The sequence below is a fragment of the Cebidichthys violaceus genome, unplaced genomic scaffold (assembly GCF_023349555.1).
Source record: "Cebidichthys violaceus isolate CVI_PGR_0920_01 unplaced genomic scaffold, fCebVio1.0.p SCAF_9, whole genome shotgun sequence".
NCBI lineage: Eukaryota > Metazoa > Chordata > Actinopteri > Perciformes > Stichaeidae > Cebidichthys > Cebidichthys violaceus.
Window position 1 is genome coordinate 11,295,045 of NW_027176975.1, and position 19,145 is coordinate 11,314,189.

Genomic DNA, 19,145 nt, shown 5'->3' on the forward strand with positions numbered 1-19,145 from the left:
GACAACTCTGCTGTCTACTCTCATACAGGAACACGTAGTGTGTCTTCTGCTATGACAACTCTAAATACATGAGTGGAACAAGTCCTCTGATCTTTTATTTAAGAATAAGAACCAATACCACAGTGCAGAAATAGTATAGTTACAAGTAAATGTCCTGCATTAAAAAATGTCCTTACGTAAAAAGACAAAAATAAAAGCATCAACATATATGGGAGTGTTCAATTTTGAAATAATGTATGTTATAATTTGATATTCTAATTATTTCTGCATGAATGTGTACATAGCTTGAATATCGCATCTGATAAATGTGGGGCTAATTTTAATTTGTTAGATTTTGTACAATTCATACAGTATACTGCTGAGTAGTTTATGAGTTTCCCTCTACCAATAAGTACATTCTTATTGATATGATCATTTCTATGATCATCATTTATATATTTATAATTTATAATTAAATATTATTAATTTTAATCTGATAAGTTATCAAATAAATTTAGCGGATGTAAAATGTGTAATATTTGCCTCTTTAGTGGAGTAGACGTTTAAGTACAATACAAGTACCTTAAAATTGTACTTGAGTAGTAATAGTGGAACCGACTGGAGCTCAATTGTTTTTTCAGTTACCCCCAGTGGTAAATACAGATGTCTTTGGTTTACTTTGTACAGATTTTGAGATATGCATCTCTGAAATTTCTGCTGTCACCCCAATCCAAAGGAGATTAATTCAAATTCCATTTGTGGTGGTCATCTCATTGGAAAATCAATTTCATCAGCAACATTGAAACAGCGTCCACCCCATTACTTTGCAAAATCCAGTCAACACTTTTCATCAGGACTATTTCCTTGGTTAAAAAAAAAAAAAGTAGTTCCAGTGTAAATTGTTTACTGTGAGCATCACAAATTAGACTCTATTTTAGTTGTTTGGGTGAACTGACCCTATACATTTCTGTGATGGTTGTAATGAGCATTGCAGCCTACAGGTTGCTGCTGTCGTGACTATCATTACATAAAAACAAAATATAAAATAAGACACAGAGCCATGCAACAATTTCTTTCCAGGCATGATTTATTGAAAACACACCAAATGTATACTCTACAAACCAGTATTTTTCCGTTATGTTTAACAAGCGTAATATTTGCCTCTGGGTATTAGTAAAATTAACATAATACATTCTGTCACTGTGGCATCGCTTCTGCTCGCTACGAAAGCATTAACAACTTTACTCCTCTAGGAAATCAAAACCATTATTTGAATGACTATCTTTTTAAAAGTTTATAATACAATGTAATACAATGCAGAAACCCATCAACAGTCTATCCTACAAGGGGTTGGGGGGGACGGTGGGGTCACTGAATGAATGAGTGACTTGAGTGAAGGTAAAAGGGAGGAAGGGTGACACGGGTGGAGAAGGGGGGAGAGGTGAACAGACAGAATGGAGAGATGGCAGTTGAAAGGGAGGAATAAAGTTATATAAAACACACTTATTTTTTTATCTACCATGGAAAAGGTTAAGGCACATGATAGGTACAAACACATCTGCTACTGAGTAGTACAGTTTCTTTATTTTGACGGTCTGGAATCAGTTATATCTACACAGGTAGGTTTGTTTGATTCGATGTGTGTCCTTGTCCTGCATTTCTTTTACAGCACAGTTGCTTGGCTCTTTATTTTGGGAATTTACAATACGTTGTACATCCACAAAACCAAACTCTCCCTGTTATGAATGCATGTAAATACAACTCCAGATCCTTTGGTTGTGGTACTGCAAAGTGCAGTCAGGAATAGACAGTCATACGGGTCTTTGTTGTTAGGATTCAGTATTGTCCAATGAAAGCACATACTTCTGAGGACACACAAAAGGGATGCTGGGTATCATCATACTTTTTTTTTTAACCTCTGAAATTAAAATCTATACAGTAAGTTTTTTTGTAGTTTATTGATTTTTACCACAACATACATCTTTGTAAACACTGTGTAAAATATGCAAGCTTCATAAAGTCACATACGTCACAAAGAAAAATCAGACTTCAATGCAGGCACATGCCATTCGCCTTGATGACGCATGAGTGATGCCAACTTGGATTGGATTCTCTTTCTGTCTCTCTGACAGACTGAGGCTGGAAAGGAGACTAAACACGTCATCACTGGATTTAGTTTGCAGTCTCACCAAGCAAGAGAAAAACATCAATATGATTCTGTATCTCTCTGCTTTTCTTCATCTCAACTGCCCACCCTAACACGTTGTAAAAATATATACTATATGACCAAACTTGATGTTTTGTTTTTGTACAGTGTGATGGGAACTCTTTTATTTTGCCTTAAGCATCCAGATCCACTCGTCTTCCCGTACTCTCTTCTTGCACATGAATTAATTAGTTAATATCCAAATGACACCACAAAAAACTGGCACTTGGAAAGAATAGAATATAAACATCTGTACAGTTTTGCTTCATGCTCACGACTGAATATTTCTTAAGATGCACCGGTGAAGTAGGGTTTAGGGTTAGCGGTAACTTGGTCTGAATGCATCAGGAAGAAAAACTAAAGAACTTTGATTAACACTGCCATCTCTTGTCTATCATAAGCCTGACCTCTGACTCCTACAGAGTGTCTGGTTAGAAGATTCAGGGGCTGTCAGACAACATGTAATTCATGGCCTTTAGAAAGAACACTGCAGATAAACTTTTTTTGGACAAATACAAAATATAAATAGGTGATCGTCGGCGTAACTTGACAATATTTGACACACATTTAAGTTACGTGGTTATTTGTTGTTTACAAACATGGTGAGCTTTTATCAAATGAGATGTGCTTCCAAACAATGTGATATTAATATACAACTAAGAAGTCGGTCTTTTTTTTTTCTTCTCCATTTTTCCATTTTTTTTCCTTTTGAACCTAATATACATTTATATAAAACCCAACCAAAATAAAAACTGCTTTTAGATCTACCCTTTCATCAAGAGAACAAACTTTTGTCTCTCTTTTCAAAAACACACATCATTTATGAACAAAATGCCTTATATCCTCTTTAATACACATCATTGACAAAGAGAGAGCAACCAGCCAGGTAACTCATGAAACTGCGTCGCTATACAATATGAGTGGTTACACAAGTAACCACAGCTCTGTGAGTGAGGGTCAACATGATGACCACGATGAAACAGAAACTTGGTTTCCATTTTAGCTTACTTTTCCGATGCAGTGTGAAGAGAAACTGTTACTCCATGTGATGTACACACTATGTCACTTTCCCTTCTCTGGACCACAACTTGCAGACTCCTCACTTTATAAATGAACATCAATCACTTGTTAACAACTTTTGATTTCAAACCATCTCAGTGCACTTTGAAAAAGAATAAACACAGTGAACCAAATATATTGTAAGTCTACAAGAGCAGACTGCTGGGTGTACATGTTCAGCAACTATGCTACAGTTCTTCTCAGGATCGGTTTCTCTAATTTTACCTTCTCGTGTCCATCACACCAATCTGCAAACAACATTCTGTGACCTTCAAACACACCAGTCCACACCTGTTCACATCAAATTACCAAAGCCTGACAACAAACTGAAAGTAAAATTCTCCAAAACCGACAAAATTGAAGCATGGACTTCTTCCAGATGTGGAAACTGAAATGCAGTAACCACTCATTCCAGCTTCCCACAGATTTCCTTCCAACACACATTCCTTTTCCATTGATTTCCTTTGCCTCACTTTGTTCGCCCTTCATACGTCCATTCCTTCACCAGCACCGGCCCTTTGTCCGTTTTTGGTCACCGGTAGAGATCAACACTGTAATGTCCAGTGGGAATGTAGAGTTGAGAAACTAGTAGGAGTAGTCACTTTTTATTCTTTTTTTTTTTTTTCTTTTTCTGAAAAGCATGAGAATGTTGGCTGCTGCTGGGTAGTTGCTGGTAAATTTTTTTTGAAATCCTCTTTTCTGTACAAAGTCCAACTCCAAAGATGAGCTCCATGTGAAATGGCAGTGATGATATGAGAGATCCTTCTCTAGCTGGGGTGTCGCTGCTTTAAGCCTGGAGCACGTGGACAAGAGAGAACAATATTAGAAGAACCATCCATACAGTTTGAATCCCAATTTATGAAGAGTTTCAGTCCAAAATGCTACACTGTTAAAATAATGACATCCATCATGACAAATAATGACTATTCTATGTTTTTTGTTATTGTCAACAATTTGATCAAATCCAACAATAAGTCTTTCTCTCAATACTTCCCTACACTGACTGTAGCACTCAGCCTCAAGCCCAGTCAGTCCCACTGAAGATGTAAAGCTGAACTAATCAATATGTTTGTATTCAAAAAGGAAAAACATATTATGTGAAATGTGATAGGATTGGTTTGTAGTGACTTTACTCTGCACTTCCTCTCAGCTCTTCGGAGCATTTTAGCATCTTTCAGCTAATTGTTTTGGTTTTCCGGCCCCCAACTTAACTGCTTTGGTTTGGCCTTACTGTTCTCATCAACCTCATTTCCTGCCACAGCGGGTCACTTTTAAAAGCTTTATGAACCCACTCTACACTACCTACACAGCACCAATCAGCAGACAGGCACTTGGTGACTATAGCTGGTGAACATAGTAAGGATTTAGCAGCCACAAAGCTGGATATTTTTTCTCAGGAGTTGGTGAAGACCAAAAAAGAGCTAAAAGGAGACAGAATTTTGGATTTACATTCGCCAGTGTCAGGAACAGGACTTCAAATTAATTAATGTTTTACAGCTTGTTGCGGAGCTGCCTCCAAATGGCCAAAATAAATAAATGTTTTAAACACAGCTTTACCAAGGGCAGTACAGTTATGAGGGTGATGTAGCAACTACATTTTAAGTCAGCTGAGGTAGGGTATACTTCACCTCCTTTGCATTCTTATCATCAACAATATGTCAAATGTTTCTCAAACATAAGTAGTGCATTTGTTAGAGTCTATTTTCAGCTGAAGATCACCACACATTTAGCATGCTTGTAAGCAGACTTCTATGGTACAGAGGAATAAGACTTTGCTACACAGACAATACTTGTGACTAGGATCAATTCATTGTTGGTTTTGGTCTTTCCATGGGATTTGTTGACAAAAAAATGCATATCAACAGCCTTTTCCTTAAACATTTCATCCTAAAATGTATTTCTTTTTAGAGCAGGAACCACATTTTGCCATCAATGGATGTGAATTTAATGTGAAACTCTCCAGAAGACAGCAAGACAATCAGCTGGCATCATCACAGTACTTCACAAATTACATCACTGTCAGCAAATGCTTCAATTATGTCAGCCCAGATGGCAAATGGAGGCAAAAGACAGCAAAACAGATGCTGAATGAGTTGGCTGAAATCCTGCATTTGCTCAATGAAGTGAGAATGACTTACCTGATGGTTAATTCTGAATATTACCTATAATATTCAGAATATCTTTTTAACTAAAGTGATAAAATTACAATGAATACCACAAATCAGAGTCACCTATTTCCTATGATAATGCAATGGATGGAGATGAAAGCATTGAACGGATGGCCACTGATTGACATAAGAAGATGACAATGAGGAAGACAGTGAGCTCTGGTAAGAGGCCTCTGGCACAGGAGAGGACAACAGCGGTGAGGAAGAGGCGGAGAGAGGAGATAAAGGCCGCTGATTAAGGAATGTTGACAACTACTGAAGCTCACCCAGATCAGCTTACTGCTTTGCAAAGTCACTGCGTCAGGTTGGTTATTCAGTCAAACCTCATAAGGTTGCTTAAATAAAGTATGTACAGGTATAAGGGCATTACTAATTTAGATGTCTTTCATTGTAACAAACTATTGCTAACGTGCATGAGCATGAAATATCTGAAAGAAATTTAGCTGTTCTTGGATGCAGGAGGATGACATTTTATGAAATGTCTCAACCACAAAGAGAAGCGTAATTTTTCATTTATACCATGACTGTTAACACAAAATATTCAAATGAGGTACTTCAGACCTCAAAATATATGTAAACTGTAATGATGTGAGCTCAACCTTGATTACATCTCTGCCTTATGTGTTGGCTTCCATCATCAAATCATCAACTTACTTAAATTATTATCTTTGAATCGAATGTAGATAGAGATAAGATGCTCTGTATGTGTGCATATGTTTTTCTTTCTCCCTACTGCTTCTCATTAAGTGTTAACTGAGTCCCTGGCGGATCCATCTGAAGTGTAGAAGAATGATTGCCCTTCAGCATTTGTCATTTGCCAATTTCAGCAGAGGCCGTCAGGGGAACTAGTGAGTGAAGCTAGGTGTGCATCACAATCAGACAGGTGTTGCTGAATTGTAAAAAGAGACCAAAGTCTTTTCTACTTTGTATGTATGTTACACAAAGTTGTTTTGTTTTTTTAGTTACAATTTATGTTAATCACCCAAGTGACACGATTTGGATGTTCCTGTGGTAAAATAAGTATGGGATTTAAAGCAATGTTAGAATTTCAATTGACCTATGATTGAGCCCCGCCCCCTTTAGTTACTATTACTACACCTTTCAAGCTTACCACTCAAAATTCTCAGTAAGTTTTGAATCAACTACTTTAATTATTTAATTGCTAGTCAACAAAATCGACAGTTATCAGCTGCTAATCAGCTGCTAATTAAGCTAATGCTAGCTCCACAAGGTGGTAAAAAACAGTGATATAGAAATGTAATTTCATTCTAATGTAAACCTGCTTAGCTTACATACTTGTTAGTATTTCCATACAGTATGTTTTCTCTTTTAATGTTATATGCTCTTATTGCATGAGGACTAACTAAAGTGTTTGGCAAATGTGATGCTACCAGCTTAGCAGGAGTTTCTTGGATACAATAAAGAGCAGGACAGAGCTGCAAATGTTAGGCTACTCTAAACTCTGACAGCATCTAGGACCAGCTTCCACACAATGGGAAAACAATATATAGTGGATAAACAGGTTGTGAAATTAGCCATTTTTAAACTGTTACTCCACAAACTAGTTAGTTAATAGTGTGTTCCTTGGTTTATGAAGTAACACTCTGCTACTACTGTAGGCAATCTAGTTAGACTAGACAGACGTGCTAACCATAGCAGCTTACACACAACCTACACTTTTAATCTTGTGGTTCTGGTTTTTAGAAAAGTTAGAAAAAAAGACATCACACAAACTCTGTAAATGCTCAGTGTCACTCTCACTACCGCCCAATGCAAACTGCTTCTGAACGTAGAGAAATCCAATGCTTGACAGGCCTCGAGTTTTCTCATTTGTGATTTATTTTGTACTTTGAGTTTCTTGTAGCGCCATCTTTGCCTCAATCTACGTATGGAAGTGTGTGTAAATATAAATTCATATACAATGTATACATTTAATAAATCTTAAATACAATCTAAAAATGTTGAACCTAATTTATTTTTTTTCGGTTGAACTGCAAGTGAATTGTGTTCATTTCCATGGAAAGAACAAAGTGACTTCTCCAGCTGACTGCTCTGGGTGCAGGGTGACAGCTACATGACACAGTGTGAGGTTGAAAGGAACACAGGTGGGAAAGATGAACAAACAGGCGATGCAAAGGATGCTACAATCCAAACCAAAAGGTGAAGGTGGTTATTTTTATTGTGCTTTTATTTTTTGAGACCTACCATGCATGCATCTAGACCCAGGAGTCAACAGGCTGGGGCTTAACATCACAAGCGTCCACCAGACTGACTGCAGGCCTGTTAGTCCTGATATAGTGTTTCCTATTTGTGTCATTCTGTGGCCACAGGAGGATGAGTTAAAAAACAAAAAAACACAGCAAAACAATATGAGGTCAATACATTTCACTAATACACACACACACACACACACACACACACACACACACACACACACACACACACACACACACACACACACACTCACACATACACATGCATCCAGGATTAGAGAAGCCAGTGTTAGTCCCCTGCCTTTAGGATAGCTTGGAAAGAATTCAGAGTGATTCAAAACAGTGAACCACAACATGCAAATCAAAGAGGGGGAGAGAGCAGTTTAAACAGCCAAGTTGCATTCTAAGCAGGCAGAAAACCTCTGGGAAGTACAGTACAGAAGGCAGACTTAAAAGACAGCTTTGGAGTAACGCTAGAAGGCCTGTACACTGAAGAGAAACAAGTCTGTTTGCTATGATTACTCCTGTCTGTGGCTTCTCAGTTGGTTGGTTTCTGCCCTTTCAAGATGGGACAGTATAACTTCAGCTGGTTTAGTAGTTAACCTAATATGATGAAGAGTAGGCGTCAACCAAAATGGATTGCTGAAGCCTGAGGTCAGTGTTGAGTACTGACACTGCCCATTGTTTCTATTTTGTGCTGCTATACTTTGCTGCTACATTAGTTGTTTTATTCTAGCATTAAACTGGATACAATTTGCACTTGTTTTGGTTCCATTTCAATCTTTAACTCAACACAACCAGCTCCACTAACATAATGTCAATGTAGAATGGACATCAGTTAAAATAAAAACAACACTGAAAATCAAAACTGTATGAGCAACCTAACACCAGATGAAAATCTTGTTTTATTGTTTCCTCCAGTTTAACTTCTTAACTTGATGCAGTGATGTAGAAGTTCACTCCAGGGTCTGGTCAGTGAACTGTGACATCACTGTTGGGTGTGGTTGCAGCTGCAACAGGGCACACTTTTGACAAGCCAAAGGTCAGAGGTGCATCGAAATTAAAACTTCGACCAGAGAGGAAGTGAAACATTGCTTTTCAGCCTGGTGTCAGTTCCCCTTTAAAAAAAACAAATCAGTGCTGCAGCACCTTTAACTTTTAGAGGAAAAGAAATTCTGAAATACCTGTAAGTAAGATCTATTTGTAACTACCATGTCAGTTGATTTGACTGTTGAAGGATAAAGTAGACACTGGGGCTCATACAATAAACCCACATTTTTATAACAGTATAATTTGATTATTAGTTTACAATGAGTGTAAAATGCCACATGGATGACATATAGCTACAGTATATATCTAACTACAGTCTCTTAGTTTCCTCTCAGATGTGCAATGCTACACTGATAATTGAGCCACAACAGAAAGAAAGACAATAGACATGAAGACCCATATTTAGAATTCAAACGAGACTATGTAACTCCTGAAAAAATTAATAACAATGTAATTTGTAAGTTATAAAGCACAGCATTGGTCAATTCAGTTGACCCTGGTTTAACCCAATTTCAAACAAAACGCAAATAACTACCATAATTCAGATAAAAAGCCTGTATGAACTGTACTATTAACTCTGCTCCAGACATAATTTCCACCCAGACTTTGCCTTGGAAAGACTTTCAAGGGGTAGTTTTAACCTGCATGGGGAAGCAGAAATATGACCATTCACCTATAGAGACTTATGCTAAACTGGCTTTAATGGGCTCTTTATTGCATTCATTTTACAATCCCACAGGGAAAATCCTTTTCATCTTGCACAAAAGCAGATGAAAAGTAAACTACAAAAAGTATTGAGAGTCATCCCACATGTGTCAGACATCCTCTGAGCCCATTATCCTGTGACTCCTCTTTGAAGTTGGATAGCCGATCAGTGCAACAAGAAACAAACTTTGGCTTACACTCAATTAACTGGCGGCTCTCAGATCTGAGGCTGTCCACAGTGCTGAGCTGTGGACAGCATCAACAGAGAATGACAACTTCTAGCCTCTTTAAAGAATCGATAGGATTAAGAGCCTTTAATGACGACCACCCCAGAAAACATGGTGCGAGAGGCAAAGAAAAGGACACAGAAGGAGAGGACGTTTCAATGAGACATCATTATTTCATCCTCTGTCCCCCCGGGAGTCCAGAAGAGATGTGCCTGTACCTTTAATGGCTCCCGTTCTGTCTGGTCCACTGAGCCGTCAACTGCCTTGTATTTGCAGTCCTTGTCCCTCTGGTCAATGGTGGAGTAACCATCTAATGAGGTCAGAGAACAACGGTGAGTTCATTATTCTCCATCCACGATTAAAAAGAAACAGGGACAGATCATTTATAGTGTTGTTTTAACCTGTGCGTAGTGACTGACTCAGTGGTTTTCTGCACTGGAACACTTAACAAGAGTGCCTGAAAGTTGTTGGACACAGAAGAGTAGACTAAACAGCACATTCTTAGCTTGTGCTTCTCCAAACTTTCTAGCACTCATGTTATTTACCACCACAGTAGGTTTAAAACAAACCAGATGAAGTATTTGCAAGTGCTATTTGACCCTGTCCCCATAACGGTCTTTAAAAATGCACTCTCATATATTCCAGCCCAGGGCCAGTATTTATTGAGCATCTCAGTAGTAGAAAATCAGCCCCAGCTGGCAAAAACTTCTCAGCGTGACACATACTCTATTTGGTCCTACTTTTCAAGCATTTTATCAACATTTGCAACCTTGAAAATCCCTCCTATCATAGCAAACATTAAGAGAGCTCCAAAGACTTTCAAGACGTCATTCATGACAATGAGATAATCAAATAAACAACAGTAAGGACAGTTTCAGCAATTATCAATCAAACTTTTATCACTCATACACCTCAGATAATGAGTATACACAGTATATTCAGTTCATTCACTGTCAACTTTTTCATTTTTAGGATCCATACTGTAAATCTGATTTTGGCATTGTATGTATTTTGGATTTGCACCTTAATCACACTGTATTGTTATCTTAGAATCCTTATACAAGTTTGACCTTTTCTTATTTCTCCATCACTCAGCATGAAGTGCATACATTCCAATCGTGGGGTTATTTAACTAATGATTCAATAATTCATTTATATTTATTAATTTTTGCACTAACTTACTAACCACACACATGAAGCCTACACATAAACATGTAACTATTTTCTGCTTTTCCAATATTACGCCTGATATTAATGTTTCAAACCACAACCGTCAGAAAACTACTGTGTGCCATCAACTATTCTATTGAAAAGCTCTGAATGTTGGAAAAGAGTGACGTCGTACTCTCTCCTGGAAGTCCTTCTTCTTGTTCAAAGTCAATGTAGGAAGCTTCATACAATTCCTACTTAGATGAAGAGTATTTTTAGTCGTACTTTAAGTACAATTCCTTGGAGGGATACTGAGACACTTGATAAATATGGACCCAGAGGCTTGTAGGAAAACCAGCATGATATACCCTGAGAGTGCGACGGCGTACTAGGGTCATCGTAGGCAAAAATAAAAATAAATACAATTAAGAAGCTGGGGGAGAGGGGTAATATTCGGAGGAAAAAACTTTAAAAAAAAGTTAATTCTTTGAGATTAAACTCACAAATTTGTTGTGATGAGGTTTATCCAACCTTGCAAAGTGAAGCTATTTGGTTTCTTGAAAAAAAAACCACTTCTTGCGCCTTGAAAGAAAAATGTAAATGTATGACTTTATAATCTCAGAGAATAACAGTTTTTTTTCCGGAATATTCCCCTCTGGAATATTAACCCCCTCCCCCAGCTCCCCTACAATGGTCTTTGGGTAAGAGTGTGAAAAAAGTCCCTCTAAAAAGTGACTTCACTTAAAATTCTTAAAAAGTAAAAAAAAAGAAAGAAAGATTATCAGAGTTGCAGTTCTATATTAATAACAACAGCAGGGACATTTATTTGAAACATATCACAGCAGAGGAGCTCTGCCATATGAGATACTAAGAGTGTTTTTATTTAAGTGGAGAACCACCCACATCTGTTCAGCTTCTAATGAAGGCCCAGCTTTGTACAAACATCTTGTCAAGAGAGGGGTCTTGCATACAGCATCAAAGAGCTTCACGTCTGAAGTGATCATAGCAAGATCAGAGTGTTCAGTGGTTTGAATTTTAATATGATACTAACATCTTGGCAACGGTTAAAGAACTAGTAGGAGAGACGTTGAATCAAATAACTGTCGGACACTGGATTGAGATTAGAGAAGAGCTAGCTCTTCTTTGGCTAAGGATGATCATGCAGTCTGGCTCTTACCTGGACCCAGCTCATCCATAGGTATCATATCACCACTGCCACATTTCCTGGTGCCTGAAAAGCATTCATATGCCATTTGTACAAAAATGGTGCACACACAGACTGAGTCATTGAGCCAAAACGCTGCTGCTTCTCAGGGTAAGGGTTCTTGGCCAGTGATTGAATAATGCAAACTGAGAGTGGGCAGGCATGAGTGCTGCGTTTCATGTGCATGTATGGATGCAAAAAATAGTTGGGCGTACGGCCAAAAATCAGGACATTAAACTGCTGCGATGCTATTGACTCCTCTGTCAAAGAGATGTTTGTTGTTGGGCCAATGTACTGCACAAGTCCCCCACCCTCCCCCACATATACTGCTGCTGTTATAGAAAACCTCCAACCCAGTTTTTTGATTGTGGATGCAGCTATTCACGATTGCATAAGGGTGGGGAAATTTCCAATATCGCCGACCCCATTACGTCAATTTAAAACCCACAACACAAATAGAAAAGAGTTCAGCATCTAAAGATAGTACATTTCTTTATATTCTGTCAAAAACAACTTTTTGAGGGTTGAGGGTTAAAACAGCAGCAGTATGTTGTTCAAAGCTCCAGCTCCCATTTTATGCACTTTATTTTTGACCCATAACAACATTATTGCAACATATAACCCACCACAGCTTCACCACACAAAGGATGAGAGTAGTATCGTGGCAAGCACAGCGCTTCAATATAGGCATGAGAAAAAAGACATGTCCTCAGCGAGCTGGACACAATCACACACTGTTTTCGAGTTCCTGTTAGTATTGTGTTTAAACCTGCTTTGAGGACTATACGGGTGTGATACTGTTAGCTTTGTGTACTTTATCCCATCACTTACCGACCATAACATAAATCTGGAGACATTCTATATATATAAAAGACAAAACTACCAATGAGTTTAGCCTGCAAACAAGTATTGTCTGTGTAGTCAAAGTCTCATATATCTTATTCATCTTTGCTACAGACCTCCATTTTTGTCCAGAAACAAATAAAAACACATCAACAAACAGCATTACTTTACTGGGTGACATATTCCTTTGTTATGATGAACACGGGCACTAAAGTTCATTTTGAGTCAATCCTATATATGCTGTCTTGTTGCTAAAAACACTCATTAGAGCACCAACTTTGTATTCATCAATAGCTGAAAATACTCTCCAAAAAATGAACAATGATTTCCCTTGGAGTAACATTTGCTAAATACTACAGAGCCTAGCTGTTTTCAGAAATTCTTAGATCTTTTTTAAAAATGGAAATTATTGTTCATGACCTGTTTTTGAAAGATTTACGTCTTTAGCAGGAACCAATGATCTTGGGGATGAAAGCCAAAGACAGGGTAGTGAAGTCACAATGTATTGAGAGACGGACAAAAATGTTTTGGGTTTGGTCTTTTCACAGGATTTTGATATCTAGAATTTGCCAGCCTCACCTTTTGGTTAGGCACTGGACCTCATAGGAAATACAATAACTTTATTGTCATTCTGCTGAGGAGCCCTGGGATCTTTCCCCCTTATTCCACCTGCTTGGTCCTCTAAACAGGCGAAAACAGCAACAATCACACACACACACACACACACACACACACACACACACACACACACACACACACACTCTAACTGACCTTGGTTCTTCTCCATCAGGGGTAGGGTGGTGTCGTCGTAGCCTGGCTTGCCGTTCTTGGTTGCTTTAGGGGTGGTTGTCATCGTGGGCTGAGAGAAGAAGAAGGGTGCAAACATTTAAAATACCTTGGCTCATACATACTGAATTGAAAAATGTACTCACTAGCTTCATCTCCAATTATTTTACACAATGATAAGTGGCTAACGATGCAACCAATATATCTTGTCATGCAAATACTCTCTTAGTGGGACACTAATCATTAGTGGTAAAGTGGTCCTTAGAAACATTTAGTGTCTGTAATTGTTTAAGTAATAAACAACAATAATACTAAGGATCCAGGTTATATGTGAAGGATAGCTTCCACAAGATTACAGCTCTGTACCTGGAAGTGGCTTTTGTTCCAGCCGTCCTTGGTCAAAGCGTTCCTCAGCTCCTTATAACTCCAGACCGTCTGCAGCACGTGGGACGCAGCCTTGGTTTCGCGAGCTGATTGGCTGAGGGGGCCACAATAAGGGGGAAATATATGAAGAGGTACAGTGACGCCTGGGTATGCTAGCGTGTGAATCAATCTCTTTATTCAAAGACGTCAAGTCCCCTGAGAGGCTCCAGGGTCTCTAGTTTTTAATTCATAGCCAGATGAGTGCACATTTCCTTTCATTAGCTACCAGTAATAATTACATGTGGGTGGGGGCCTCACTTCAAAGAAAGCAAATCTCATGTGTGTCAGAGGAAATTAAGCTATTTGGTCTATGAGTGAACGATGTATATTCATGCTAGTTACAGCGACTCTCCGTATGCTCAATACCACACAAGGACGAGCCTTTGAAAAGTGCTCTTGAATTAAAAGTGGGATGCAGACGCACTTCAGTTAAGAATGGTTATCACTGGTATTATAAGACACCTCTTAAAGATATCTGTTAGTTTTCATTATCAGGTTGTAGTGGAGAGCTCGGGTCATAGTGGAGCAGCTACTCTCTTACCTATATGAGCAGAAGCTTCAGAGGTTCTCCCCTATAACACTGCCCTCCACTTCTAAAAGTCTGTTAATTCATGTGTGGTGGGTGGTGTGTGTGTGAGCTCAGCCTTGTTAGAGTATAGTATTGTGGTAGCCAAGCTTGGGCCATTAGAGACATATCACATTATCCTCCATGACTACTAATATAAAGGATCACGATGCAAATTGCATTCAAGGTCATTGTTTCAAAATTACATGTATGATGTCTCCATATAAATCCACACTTCTGGCATGGTTCACATGAATATGAATGTATCATTTGTGTTTGGTTCACTGTCTGCAATACAATTTGTTTGAACTACAGTATAAGACTGATAAGAAAAGATAATTGTGTTCGGGTAAACTATGAATTCTTTAAGCAGATTATTTTGTGATAAAAAGGCAAACAGTTCTGCTATGATTGTGCATATTCCTTTTGGGGCCTCCTATGTATAAACAGTAGCCTAATAGAGACAATAAATCCTAAATACAAACTTACATCAATCTAAATAATACAGTCTGCTGGTTTACATGTTGTTAAGAGACATTATTATGTGATGTACTGTATAGTCTTACCTAGTCCTGTTGATGGCAACCAGCTTCTCAATGGCCTGAGCCTGGGCGAGGGAGCGGGCATTTTCAGAGCTGTCAGTGACGATCTCATGGATGGTGTTGAGGATGGCGACCACAGTGTCCTCCTCCAGGTTTTTGGCTGGCCGCTGCTGGCCGCTGGGCAAGTTGCTCACCAAGTCCCGCATGGCATAACTTCCTGTAAAGCAACGTTTTTTTTTTTTTAGGTTAACAGGTAAAAGTGCTGGTGATAATGTTTAAAAACACAAAAACAAGAGCGTTTCAGACAGAGAGTGAGTTACTATTGTCGAAATAGCAAGGCTCGTATTAAAAGTGTTCAAAACCTGATTACATTTTAGTGTACAGATACACCCAAAGCCTCACATTAGCTTTGGCTGAATGTTGAAGTGTATTTTTTGACAGAATGAGGACTGCAGATTTTGTCCCTTATCTCTTACAATGGAATCACTTTAAGAAGGGATCTCTTCGAGGCCGGTATGGTCAAGAGGAATAGTAACAGCCACCAAGAACTCTTTCAGTGCACATGTGACATGTGAAAAATGTAACTTATCCTTTAAGGAGCTATGTTTTGGTTGTAGCACAAAGAACAACGATCCACTATATTTGTGTCAATTTGGATCTTGAATCAGTGTGTGCTGTATTGCTAATGGTTTGTACCGATCAGGTCCTTGTTGCGGCGGTCGATGGACAGGTTGCGCAGTGCGATGGACACAGCTCGGACCACCTTGTCGGAGTCGGAGCGCAGCAGCTCCACCAAGATGGGAAGACCTTTCTCCTTGCGCACCGTGGCTCGAATGTAGTTGGACCACTGGAGGGCAGACAGAGAGTGAGTGCTTTTTATAATTTTGACTTTTGACCTATAGGTAGCCACTAACTGCCTATTTGGCATTCATGCAAAGCTACAGATTCCCACCTGGGAGCAGCCCAGCATGACCACACATCTTGTCTTTTGACGTAGCTCCACTAGGGTATCCTCAATGTGGACATTTTTGATACATGCCTTCATGCTCACACACAACCCATACATGCACACACGCCCTATCGTTCAGTCACTACCAACAAGACAGCTCAGCACTGCTCCTTGAACTTGGACTAATTCACAACATTACACAGTGGGGCTCTGAATGGACATGTGGTATAATTTGTCCTAATTTAAACATCAGTAGATTTTACTTCTCATTTTTTTGTAACATGAAACATTAAGTTTGACATAAAAGGGTTCATCTTCTAAGAACTGGTACCCCAAGAGAAGTAATTAAGCAGAGGACGGGCACAGCTGAACCACCAGGTGGCAGTAGTACGCTTTAAGAAACAGCTCAATCCAGCAGTACAGAACTAAGCAGTAACAAAGAACAAGGAGGATTTAAAGAAGCAGCTCCGGTATCCTCCCAGGGAGCAGGGGCAAGCTTTGTCCAGATGCGACAGTGTGATGGGTTAGCTACTCCACAGGTTCCTGAGCCTCGCCAGACATTCTGATCAGCTCCGACAGGAAAAAAAAAAATACACCAAACGAAAGAAGGATTTCTTCTCAAAATGCTCACCTGAGCTGAAAATCACTACTAAATTGTTACACTAGTTATCTAGTTGTGAGACTCAGGGCTCTAACTAAAACAATAATAAAAGTTCAGGTGTTTGTTCCACTCGAGGTAGACGCCGTTAATGAATTTAGAGGACTGAGGTATGGTTTTACTGTCTGACACAGGAGTGTAAATAGAAGCGCTGCGGTGATAATGCTGCCGTGGACTGAATGCAGCCAGCCTGTGCTGAAAAAACGTAAGTGGCCGCTCTTGCCCGAGGTGCTGCTCGTAAACTGGCATCTGACAACTATCCTTCCCTGTTGATAATTCACTGCTGCCAGCAAGCCAGACAGCCTCTCAGCAGCTCCACTGTCGCTGTAATTGGAATAAATGTCTGATCCTGGCTCTAGAGGTTCTCACATCATCTATCAACAGAGGAAAACATCTATCAGAGATGAAAGTTTGGTCTACATATCTAGTCATGTAGTCCCACTTATGATGAATGGTTCTAACCAAGAAAGGTAGCTTCAAAGATTGTGTTTGAGCTACCTCTTCAAATCTTGGGCTTTATTTCAGTCTACACAGTGGCTTTATGGTTTGCAGAGACTGAGCGTCTACATTACATTACAGTCATTTAGCAGACGCTTTTATCCAAAACGACTTACAATTCAGATTCTATCATATTTATGGGGTTGTTCTCAAGCCCATCAGACTCTGTATTTGTGCTCCAATAACAATCCAAGATTACTGCTGCTGAAAGGTCAATGACGAGGACAGACGTTGCAAGAATGAAATACATGAGTATGGACAAGGACATAGTGTCTACATGTTTTACCCTCCCCAACCCTGGACTCACGGTCCACTGTCCAGCGCTGAGGTTTTGCAGAGCCCCTGCAGCGGCCTCCAGGGTGTTGTAGTTCTGGCTCTCCGTCAGCAGAGATAGGTAGAGCCTCACCACTTCCGGCTGATACAGCAGCTCAAAGCCTGCAGGGACATACAGAGAAACAGGCACACACACACACACACACACACACACACACACACACACACACACACACACACACACACACACACACACATATACTGGTTAGACTCCCTGGCAAGACAGACGGGCCAATTAGGATGTGTGAAGGTACCAGCAGTAGTGCTGAGTTTTATCTCAGACCATAGGGAGAGTTCTTTGGCAAAGGGAAGCGGGGAGGCAGCTTGGGTTTACCACAATGCACAATGCCTCTGGTAACAGCACACAACCTTGACAAATGCCACAACATTTGGATTGCAGCTTATTTCGCAAAGTTTCAGTGAAAATGTACAAAATTCCACAGCACACACAGGATGTGACTAAAAGTCTGTCCACTTGGTTTCACAATAGGCTGCAACACCTTTATTAAGAAATGCTGGAACAGTGCCTGGAATCTTTCCAAAAGCATTATGATTGAAAATACTTCAGTACTATAAATTAAGAGAACACCAGTGGGATAAATTATTGATCCAACCAAACCCAGAGTATTTGAGAGGGAGGTTTATCTCACTAGCACATAACACCAAAGTCAATCATTAGACCTCCCACTGATGGAAACGTAATTACATTACCAGCTATTAGACAGAGCAGGCACATGGAGAGAGAGTAAGGTGCCCAATCACATCAAATCAAATATATTCACCCGAGGTTTTTCTTATTTGGCACAGACAGGTTTGTCACTAAGTGCTTTACATGGAATCAACAAGACACTAGACGATTCAATTATAAGGTTGGGATTTCAGAACCAAGGTGTTTCTTCTGTCAAGGTCATTTTGAGCTAATCACATCTCTGGTGGGAGTCATGCATTTTTTATTGCGGGATACATCGCACCACAAGTAGGGGAGACATCTCGTCAGATTTTAATAGCTTGAGCAAGAACAATTCTTTACTATTTGGATTATCCTGAAGGCACATTTGAAGCATGTTCAGGTTTAATTTCACATCAATTAGAGGTAAGTTTTTAATCTATGGCTAAAGTGGAAAGTGAATGTCTTCAGAGTAAGGAATCAAAACGAAACCTGAAGTCAGGCATAGTGTTTCAACAGGGGGTACAATCTGTTGCTACTCACTGAGGCTTAACAGACTTCTGCACAAGTTAGCTGATGCTTTGAAACTGGTGGCTAAAATCTCCTTTTACAGAAATACCATTTCACCAGCATCCTTCCTATCCTCTACAATAGCACAGAAGCAATTTCAAATCCTCCTTCTATCCCTCTAGGCTAAAATTAAATAAAGAATAACCTACTGTTTCTTCTTATGTGTTCTGAGGCCAGAATTTCCAAGGTTCAATTTGAAAACCCCTGTATTATGTGGGCAGGGATGTATATGAACCCTATTTGATTGATGCACAAGGGCTGACTAGGCCCTCCATGCATTTTTCTAGATCTTTTTTGTAATATGAGTGCAACCTGGGTCAAACTACAAAAGCATGAATCAAAACCCTTTGA

At 39.3% G+C, this 19,145-nt stretch overlaps 1 protein-coding gene across 11 annotated transcripts in view; it reads right to left on the reverse strand.

The window, feature by feature from the left end:
• Window positions 1–1,048: 1,048 nt before the first annotated feature.
• Window positions 1,049–19,145, reverse strand: part of arvcfb (ARVCF delta catenin family member b) — a 210,177-nt gene continuing 192,080 nt past the window's right edge. For 8 of the 11 annotated variants that reach the window (XM_068703421.1, XM_068703422.1, XM_068703426.1 and 5 more), the window contains 9 exons: window positions 17,532–17,659; window positions 15,816–15,966; window positions 15,144–15,336; window positions 13,956–14,067; window positions 13,575–13,662; window positions 11,934–11,987; window positions 9,826–9,917; window positions 7,618–7,730; window positions 1,049–4,037 (listed from right to left, as the gene is read on the reverse strand). In XM_068703421.1, the coding sequence (XP_068559522.1) occupies window positions 7,629–7,730; window positions 9,826–9,917; window positions 11,934–11,987; window positions 13,575–13,662; window positions 13,956–14,067; window positions 15,144–15,336; window positions 15,816–15,966; window positions 17,532–17,659 (920 nt within the window). In that variant the 3' untranslated portion in view covers window positions 1,049–4,037; window positions 7,618–7,628. The remainder of the gene's footprint in view (window positions 4,038–7,617; window positions 7,731–9,825; window positions 9,918–11,933; window positions 11,988–13,574; window positions 13,663–13,955; window positions 14,068–15,143; window positions 15,337–15,815; window positions 15,967–17,531; window positions 17,660–19,145) is intronic. The other 3 variants (XM_068703428.1, XM_068703427.1, XM_068703429.1) reach the window with 2 other exon arrangements.